This window comes from Narcine bancroftii, chromosome 4 (assembly GCF_036971445.1).
Source record: "Narcine bancroftii isolate sNarBan1 chromosome 4, sNarBan1.hap1, whole genome shotgun sequence".
NCBI lineage: Eukaryota > Metazoa > Chordata > Chondrichthyes > Torpediniformes > Narcinidae > Narcine > Narcine bancroftii.
Window position 1 is genome coordinate 124,030,714 of NC_091472.1, and position 9,290 is coordinate 124,040,003.

General features: G+C 44.1%; 1 protein-coding gene across 3 annotated transcripts in view; it reads left to right on the forward strand.

Annotated features, from left to right (window-relative positions):
- LOC138761097 (ubiquitin carboxyl-terminal hydrolase 30-like) overlaps positions 1-8,414 on the forward strand; it is a 42,668-nt gene extending 34,254 nt beyond the window's left edge. For all 3 annotated transcript variants that reach the window (XM_069932701.1, XM_069932702.1, XM_069932703.1), the window contains exon 13: positions 3,054-8,414. In XM_069932701.1, the coding sequence (XP_069788802.1) occupies positions 3,054-3,318 (265 nt within the window). In that variant the 3' untranslated portion in view covers positions 3,319-8,414. The remainder of the gene's footprint in view (positions 1-3,053) is intronic.
- The last annotated feature ends 876 nt before the right edge of the window (positions 8,415-9,290 follow it).

Genomic DNA, 9,290 nt, shown 5'->3' on the forward strand with positions numbered 1-9,290 from the left:
TGAAAATTAATGGTGTATCTGGGTATTTAGTGAAATAATATCCAACAGCCTGGAAAATCTGCAGCACCACCAAGGTCCAGAGAGGGAGAAATTATTGCAGTTTTATTGTAATAATATATATAAATATATATCTCACTGAAGATGGCTGCATGCGCGATGGAAGGCTTGTTTCTTCTCTGGCCAGGACGGCTTTTTACGAGGCTCTAAAGGCTGTGTATGGCCCCTCACCCCAAGTCCAAAGCCCGCTGCGCAGCTCAGACGGCAAAGTCCTCCTCAGCGACAAGATCTCCATCCTCAACCGATGGTCAGAACACTTCCAATCTTTTTTCAGTGCCAACCGCTCAGTCCAAGAATCCGCCCTGCTCCAGCTCCCTCAACAGCCCCTAAGGCTAGAGCTGGATGAGGTCCTCACCCGGGAAGAGACATATAAGGCAACTGAACAATTGAAAAGTGGCAAAGCAGCAGGTATGGATGGAATCCCCCCCCAGAGGTCTGGAAGGCTGGCGGCAAAACTCTGCATGCCAAACTGCATGAGTTTTTCAAGCTCTGCTGGGACCAAGGAAAGCTGCCTCAGGACCTTCGTGATGCCATCATCATCACCCTGTACAAAAACAAAGGTGAGAAATCAGACTGGTCAAACTACAGGGGAATCACGCTGCTCTCCATTGCAGGCAAAATCTTCGCTAGGATTCTCCTAAATAGAATAATACCTAGTCTCGCCGAGAATGTTCTCCCAGAATCACAGTGCGGCTTTCGCGCAAACAGAGGAACTACTGACATGGTCAATGCCCTCAGACAGCTCCAAGAAAAGTGCAGAGAACAAAACAAAGGACTCTACATCACTTTTGTTGACCTCACCAAAGCCTTCGACACCGTGAGCAGGAAAGGGCTTTGGCAAATACTAGAGCGCCTCGGATGCCCCCCAAAGTTCCTCAACATGGTTATCCAACTGCACGAAAACCAACAAGGTCGGGTCAGATACAGCAATGAGCTCTCTGAACCCTTCTCCATTAACAATGGAGTGAAGCAAGGCTGCGTTCTCGCACCAACCCTCTTTTCAATCTTCTTCAGCATGATGCTGAAACAAGCCATGAAAGACCTCAACAATGAAGACACTGTTTACATCCGGTACCGCACGGATGGCAGTCTCTTCAATCTGAGCCGCCTGAAAGCTCACACCTAGGCACAAGAGCAACTTGTCCGTGAACTACTCTTTGCAGACGATGCCGCTTTAGTTGCCCATTCAGAGCCAGCTCTTCAGCGCTTGACGTCCCGTTTTGTAGAAACTGCCAAAATGTTTGGCCTGGAAGTCAGCCTGAAGAAAACTGAGGTCCTTCATCAGCCAGCTCCCCACCATGACTACCAGCCCCCCCACATCTCCATCGGGCACACAAAACTCAAAACGGTCAACCAGTTTACCTATCTCGGCTGCACCATTTCATCGGATGCAAGGATCGACAACGAGATAGACAACAGACTCGCCAAGGCAAATAGCGTCTTTGGAAGACTACACAAAAGAGTCTGGAAAAACAACCAACTGAAAAACCTCACAAAGATTAGCGTATACAGAGCCGTTGTCATACCTACACTCCTGTTCAGCTCCGAATCATGGGTCCTCTACCGGCATCACCTACGGCTCCTAGAACGCTTCCACCAGCGTTGTCTCTGCTCCATCCTCAACATTCATTGGAGCGACTTCATCCCTAACATCGAAGTACTCAAGATGGCAGAGGCCGACAGCATCGAATCCACGCTGCTGAAGATCCAACTGCGCTGGGCAGGTCACGTCTCCAGAATGGAGATCCATCGCCTTCCCAAGATCGTGTTATAAGGCGAGCTCTCCACTGGCCACTGTGACAGAGGTACACCAAAGAAGAGGTACAAAGTCTGCCTAAAGAAATCTCTTGGTGCCTGCCACATTGACCACCGCCAATGTGCTGATATCGCCTCAAACCGTGCATCTTAGCGCCTCACAGTTCGCCGGGCAGCAACCTCCTTTGAAGAAGACCGCAGAGCCCACCTCACTGACAAAAGACAAAGGAGGAAAAACCCAACACCCAACCCCAACCAACCAATGTTCCCCTGCAACCGTGTCTGCCTGTCCCGCATCGGACTTGTCAACCGCAAACAAGCCTGCAGCTGACGTGGACATTACCCCTCCATAAATCTTCGTCCGCGAAGCCAAGCCAAAGATATATATCTCAATCGAACTTCTATAGTCAGCAATTTTGTCACAAGGTTCTACTGTAGATATGATCTCCCTACTGCCCAGTTAACATAGGCAGTGCGGTGTAACATTATGCAAGCTGAGTGTTGATTAATATTTTGTTGTTCTGACACTCTCCACTAGTACAGACCCATATTCATGCATTAAGGTTGGCATTTGGGTTCCAACAGCATGATGACTATATTACTGGACTAGTAATGCAGTTGTCTGAGTAAATTACACATCATGGAGAACATAAAAATGTGATTATTAAATATATCTGAAAATTTTTATTAAAGCTATTATCAATAGAGGTAATGATGGTATTCTAAAGCTCTGCCTGCTGGCTATAGTTCTTTAGAGGGAAATTTGCTGCTTTGACAAGCTTAATGAGATTGATCTTTACATAAGTTAGTATGGGCTTGGTGGGGTAAATGACCTCTTTTTGTTTCTGTGGTCAGCATCCACCATGTGACAGGTTCTGAACTGCCCTCTGAATTAGCCCAGCAATCCCACATAGTTTGTAGATAATCAGAAATGGGCAGTGACTAATGACCTAGGTAGGGGCACCACCTTCCTTAGAATACATGAATATAAAGATTTAGACATGAAGGAGAATCCTGAGGTTCAAAAAAGTCATGAAGTTGTACAGCATGGACAGGCTCTCTGACAACTCGTGCATGCTGCCAAGTTGAATTTCTGGGCTAGTCCCATTCGACTGAATTTGATCCACATCCTTCTCTTCCTATCCGCACATAATGCCCTTTTAATGCACTTTGGTGGGAATGGGAGGGGTGAGAAGACCTTGCTTCCAAGGCAAACTTGACCTTCTGCTTTAATCCTGCAGCTCTTCCGTCTACTTGTTCCGATTGATGGCCGTGGTAGTCCACCATGGTGACATACACTCAGGACACTTTGTCACATACCGCCGCTCACCTCCCACCTCAAGGAACCCACTGGCAGTGAGCAGCCAGTGGATGTGGATATCAGACGACATGGTGCGCAGAGGAAGTCTGCAGGAAGTCCTCGCCTCCAATGCCTACCTGCTCTTCTATGAGCGCGTTCGACCCCTGGTGAGGCGTGCAAGCCATGAGTTTGTGCCAGAAGAGTGAGTGTGGGCTGGGTGTGGCTGGGCGCATTGCCACAGCTGTAAGGGGACAAATAAGCTTCATCAATGAAGAAATTAATGCCTGAAAAGAGCTGGAGCCTGAAAAATGCTGACCTGATACTTGCCTCAATATCTGTGCAGTGAACCAAAAGGATAAGAGATCTTTTCTAGAAATCAAAGAGTTAATTTATAATTTAAAGGGAGTAATGTGTATACACTATATGGACTTTGTTTGAATGAGTTGAACTCTTGTTACTTCATGTAGCTGAATATTATTGGGAAAAAACTGAACAGTTCTGTTAAGGTTTTCAGTCAGGATCACAAAGGGACAAGTCAATCCAACACACATGGACAAGATGACAACAGTACTTTGGAGGACAATTGTATTACACTGGGACATTTTGCCACAGTCCTGGAGTTTAAAAAAGGTACAAGGATTCCCTTGTGGGTAAGTGCATCCCTATGCAGATCAGAAAGATCCCAGCTCCAGCTGAACTGCACTTGATATCTCCAAGCAACATCAGGGAAGGATGCTGGAATTGGTCATGTTTCGGGAAGGGGAAGGCCTCAATTAATTGCTGCTGGATCGCACATCCTGTGAGGTGAGTCCCTCAACTGCGAGTTCGCAGAGTTGGAGTCAGAGGACCTGCTTGTACTTGGTGATGTTACTGGAGCACCATCAGCTATAAAGACTGCATGAGGGACTGCAAGGTAACCAGTAGATGGCTTCAGGAGAGAGGCATTAATAAATAATAGGCACACTGTGTAATAGGTGAGGTAATGAATTTGTCTGTGTTTAATTTCATGAAATAAAAATAATTAGAGCAGTGCTGATGGAAATGCTGAATGGTCCAATCAAGGCAATTTTTCACCATTAGCTTCTGTGGAGTGCTGGTATTTCAATGCATCTGCCCTCACCCAATAATCTCACAGATAGATAGTATCAAGAAGAGTCAGGAGGGGTTTGTACTCACATGAGTGTCTATACAAAGGGTTGAGGCCTTTAATGAAGTATCTGTAACTTGCCACCCAATTGGGCATCAAAAAAAAAGTCACTGATCATTTTATTCAGTCTTTGGGAGTCGCAGCTGGAAAATAGCATTTCTCTGAGTCTACATTGTTCTAAGGTTTACTGGCCAGAATGCCCAGGTTCATTGTTTGATATTGGCTGGGCATCTGTTGATCTCTAATATAAACACTGAGGAACTCACTAGATCTTGCAGCCTTCATAGGAGATAAAAATGTATTACTCTCATTTCAGTTCTGAGCCCCTCTTCAAGGAATGAAAAAAGCAGGCAGAGTCTAAGTAAAAGAAATGGCAGGGGAGGAATACAGACCAACAGACAAGGTGATATATAGACATGAAGAAAAGGTGAGGGGGGGGTGGTTTGTGAATGCAAAGCTGAGGTAAAAGAGACAGAGGGAAAAGGGAAGAGAGAGGGACAGCTACGGGAAAGGAGACATGAGCAGGGAGTGGCTAATGGAAAGTGGGGTAGTCGATGTTAATGCCATCTGGTTGGAAGATGCTCAGACGGAGTTATCAGTTTTTCACTGTACCCCTCCCCTTACTACATTTCTTTTGTTCAGACACTGCAGCTTTTTCCATACTTTGAAGAAGGGCTCAGGCCTGAAATGTTGGTAATATTCCTTTACCTCCTATGGACTCTGCTGGACCTGCTGAGTTTCTCCGGCATTTCTGTGTTTTAACTACATCACAGCATCTGCAGACTTTCATGTTTCACCCATTGATCTCTGTCTGGATGAGAGAGAGTTGAGGAGGAAATGAGCAAGTTACTTGTTCCTATCCTTTCTGTTCAAACCTCCTCCAGTCAGCAGGTACCTGAATCATCCTCTGGCAATGAGCAAAAGGCCTGGCTTGGTTGAGCCCCACCTTCATTCATTTTCTCTTCAGGGATCAATGGGATGCTTTGCATTGACAGCCACTTGACAATATTGTAATTTTCAGAATGGCTCCTATTTTCATGTCTTTCATTTTGATTTTATTGGCCACCTCATTTTTATTCCCTTCAAATTAGTCACAGCTCCCCCTCACTTCATCCCAACCACTGATTCTTTTCACAACTGGATACTCTTTGATAACTGATATGAATTCCTGTCTGACTGCATCGCAGATACGGGACTGTTGCCATATTTTCTTAATCGGACCAGGTTTATAGAGGTGAACATCATGCACCTTTGAGTTTAAGAATGCAACACCAATACAGGTAAGCACACTGTGTGGCAATATGCTGGTCCAGGTAGACTGCATTCTATTGCTGCATCATGCAGGATTAGCTGGTCCAAGACAGCTTCACATTTAACCAAACTTCCTACAGATTCAAAGGCCTGATGGATGCCCTTCCCAGTGAGCTTCCTTCTATTTACTGCCTTAGGAATGCTGCAGAATGAAATTGTTAGATACCCTCAGCCACCTGTGCATAGTGGGTCAGCACCCAATTGGGCTTGAGTGTGATGCCCTTCATGGTTGAATAGCCATACATGCTGTCTGAGTTGTTGAACCCTCAGTAAGAACTGGTACATTCAGAGTTGTGATAGGAGCCTATAGCCTATAGGAGTCTGGGTACAGTACTCCATACTGTCATTCCTCAAGATGTGAGAGGCCATTGGTCCATCAGGCTGGATAAAACAGCATCTCATGGACATTTCAAGTTGTTTCATGTCCATTGAGCTCCTTGCATTGACAGCCCATAGTATTGCCCCATACACTCTGGGCCCAGAATGAAATTGCCTCCAGTATTGTTACCTCAGCATCTAGTGTTTGTTGAGATGCTTGCATGTCCTACTTGTGTTATTGACAGTGAAGGGTTGGTGGTGGAAATGGGACAGTGGGATTGTCAGTGGGACAAAGCTACTTCCCACTGCTTCACTTGGCTTATCCAGTCCAAGACTGAACTGTACAAGACTGTACAAGTCAGGTTAGCCCGAGATTTAACTGGAACAAGTCAGCCTATCTCCCAAAAGTCCACCTGTAAACCTCTGCAGAGGATAGCATCTAGACATTTATGGTGTGCCTCACACAGGAAGACCGCCTGGTCACCTCTGTGCTTCAGAGCTACTGCTCTGAGATTTATTTTTCACCTTCTGATTTGGTTAAAATCCCAAAATCGGCATGGTGTCTTCTCTAATCATTGGTATATCTGCAAAATCCCTGCCTTTGAATGGCATGCTTTCAAGTCAAAAGGACAGAAAATACTTGGAGGAGGGAATCACTTTGGATAGGATATGTTCAATTAAAAGGGTTTCATGTGAACAGCAGCAATATGTGATCCTTCTGGTACAAGTATGGTGGGGAAATGGACTGGATCAACTGCTCTAATCTTGTATAGCTTCAAAAAAATCCCATATAATTACTGTTTCTATGGATTTCCAGAAGGCAGTCTGAAACACTTATCCATGAGAAATGGAAGCGTGGACCTGGGGTCAATGTATTAACATGGTTGGACTATTGGATAACCAATAGAAGACATAGTTGAGATAAATGGGTGAAATGGGTGTTGCTCTGGTTGGCAATCAGTGGTGAGAGAGATACTGCAGGGGTCCGTGCTGGGCCTGCAACTGTTCACGATGTACATCAATGATTTGGAAGAGAGGACCAAGTTTAGTGTATCAAAGTTTACTGATGACATAAAATTGAGTGGAAAAGCAAATTGTGCAGAGACATAGATGGGTTAAGTGAGTGGAAGGTGGAGTACAATGTTAGTAAATGTAAGGTCTTCAGATTGTTTAAATAGGGAAAGATTGCAGTGTAGTGTTGTGCAGAGGAACTTGAAAGTGCTTCTGAACGAATTGCAAATAGTTTGTAGGTTCGAAGGGCTATCAAGAAGCCAAATGGAATGTTGGCTTTCATTGCTAGAGGGATTGAATTTAAGAATGGAGATTCTGCTGCAACCATACAGGGTACTGGTGAGGCAACATCTGGAATACTGCATACAGTTAAGGTCTCGTTGCTTGAGGAAAGATAGCTTTAGGTGTGGAAGAGGTTCACCAGGTTGATTCTGGAGATGAGGGAGTTGGCTTTGGAGAGATGGAGTTTCCTGATACTATATTTACTGGAATTCCAAAGAATGAGAGGGGATCTTGTAGAAATGTATAGAATTATGAAGGGTTAGATAAGATAAACTTGAAAGTTGTTTTCACTGGTAAATGAAACAAGAACTAGGTCAGGATTTGAGGTGTAAATTTAGGATGGAGATGAGGAGGAACTGTTTTTCCCAAAGAGCAGTGAATTTGTGGAATTCTCTAGCCAAGGAAGAGAATTCCATGAATTCTAAAGACTTGCTCCAACACCCAAGGACAGGAGAGAGTTCTACATTTCTACTTTGCTTTCTATGAAAATGGCTTCTTGTTTTCATCCAATTAACGTGGATCCAAAACCATATTCTAGCGTTGTTAAAATATGTCAGGGCCTAGAGCACCCAAATCCATTCTGCTCATCTGAACAGAGTTTGTGTGTAACCATAAAAACTTTGATCGTGGATGATTTGCTGTATCAGTATTAAATCAAGAACGGATTCTCCTCAAAGTGCCTGTAGCTTTGTATTGTGACAAAGTCTGCTTTATTTTATACTTGTGGCATATGTACTGGATGGAAGGAAGAAGTGTGAAAGAGTGACGATGTGATGCCAGGGTTTCTGCTGTTTCTTCATTGAAAATGACAGTTGTATTCTGCAATGAAACTCGTGTTTTTTAAGAGATTAATCGATGATGAGCAGCAGGATAAGTCTGATTCAGGAGTTTCCAATAGGCCAAGTATTTTGTCCCCATTCGCACCTTGCAGTGCAGACATGTACCAGTGTCAAGTCTTGCCTTAGCAGCTGGTATACACATTCATCTCCACGAAGGTGTAACTACAAAGTTGTGTGTCTTTGTTGACTGTGTATGAGATAGAAAAAATGAATAAGTTAACGTATTTGATTTTTAATACATTTGTGAGAAAGCAATGTTAAGTTCTGATTGTGTAAATGAAAACTTCAAAAAGAAAGCAACTTTTGCACTAACCCAAAAATTGTACATGTATGTGAAATGGTTAAAGGAGAAAGTATTTTCCAAGTGTTTTAATTTATCAAAAAGAAAAGTAATAAAATGTTATTAATCAAACAACAAATCTCCATTTCAAGGTGGATTTATCATTTACTTTAGCAATTTTTGCCCGAGTTTCACTTTTTCTTTGGGACCGAAGCCACAACTGGCAAAAACCCAGCTTGCTTTAACTTGGAGGTAAATAAGATCTGCAGTTGCTGGGGTCTCTGGCAGTACACAAAAGTGCTGGAGAAACTCCACAGGTTAAGGAGCATCCATAGGAAGTAAAAGGAATTGATGTTTCGGGCCTCAGCCCTTCATCAGGAGCGTTGAAAATCTGACGGATGCCTGAAGGTGGGGGAACGGGGAGGAGCACAGGCTAACGGGCAAGAGGTGGATGCAGCTGGGAGGATAGAAGCTGAGAAGTGATGGGAGAGTGGGCAGAAAGCTAAGAAAGATGGATGTGAGAAGGAAAGGATAAAAATTGGTGGCTTATGATCAAGATTGGCTCATTTATGTTTCAGGTCATGATAATGTACTGGCTAGACCAGTGGACTGTTATCCCGAAGCCAGGATTATTGGTCCAGAGTCAATGATTCAAATTCCACAAGAGCAGTTGGCTAATTTAAATTCAAACATAAATATAGCCATACATCGACTTGTGTCCGGGTTATGTTTTGGAAGAGGGGACGCAAATTGATTTGGGCGTAAGTCAATCAGTGTAGGTAAAATATACTGTACAACATAAGCTACCATAACACCCACATATATTTACCAAAACCTCTATATTGTACATACGTATGTCTAAACCTCACTGACAAAAGGCAAAGGAGGAAAAACCCAACCCCAACCAACCAATTTTCCGCTGCAACCGTGTCTGCCTGTCCCGCATCGGACTTGTCAGCCACAAACGAGCCTGCAGCTGACGTGGACATT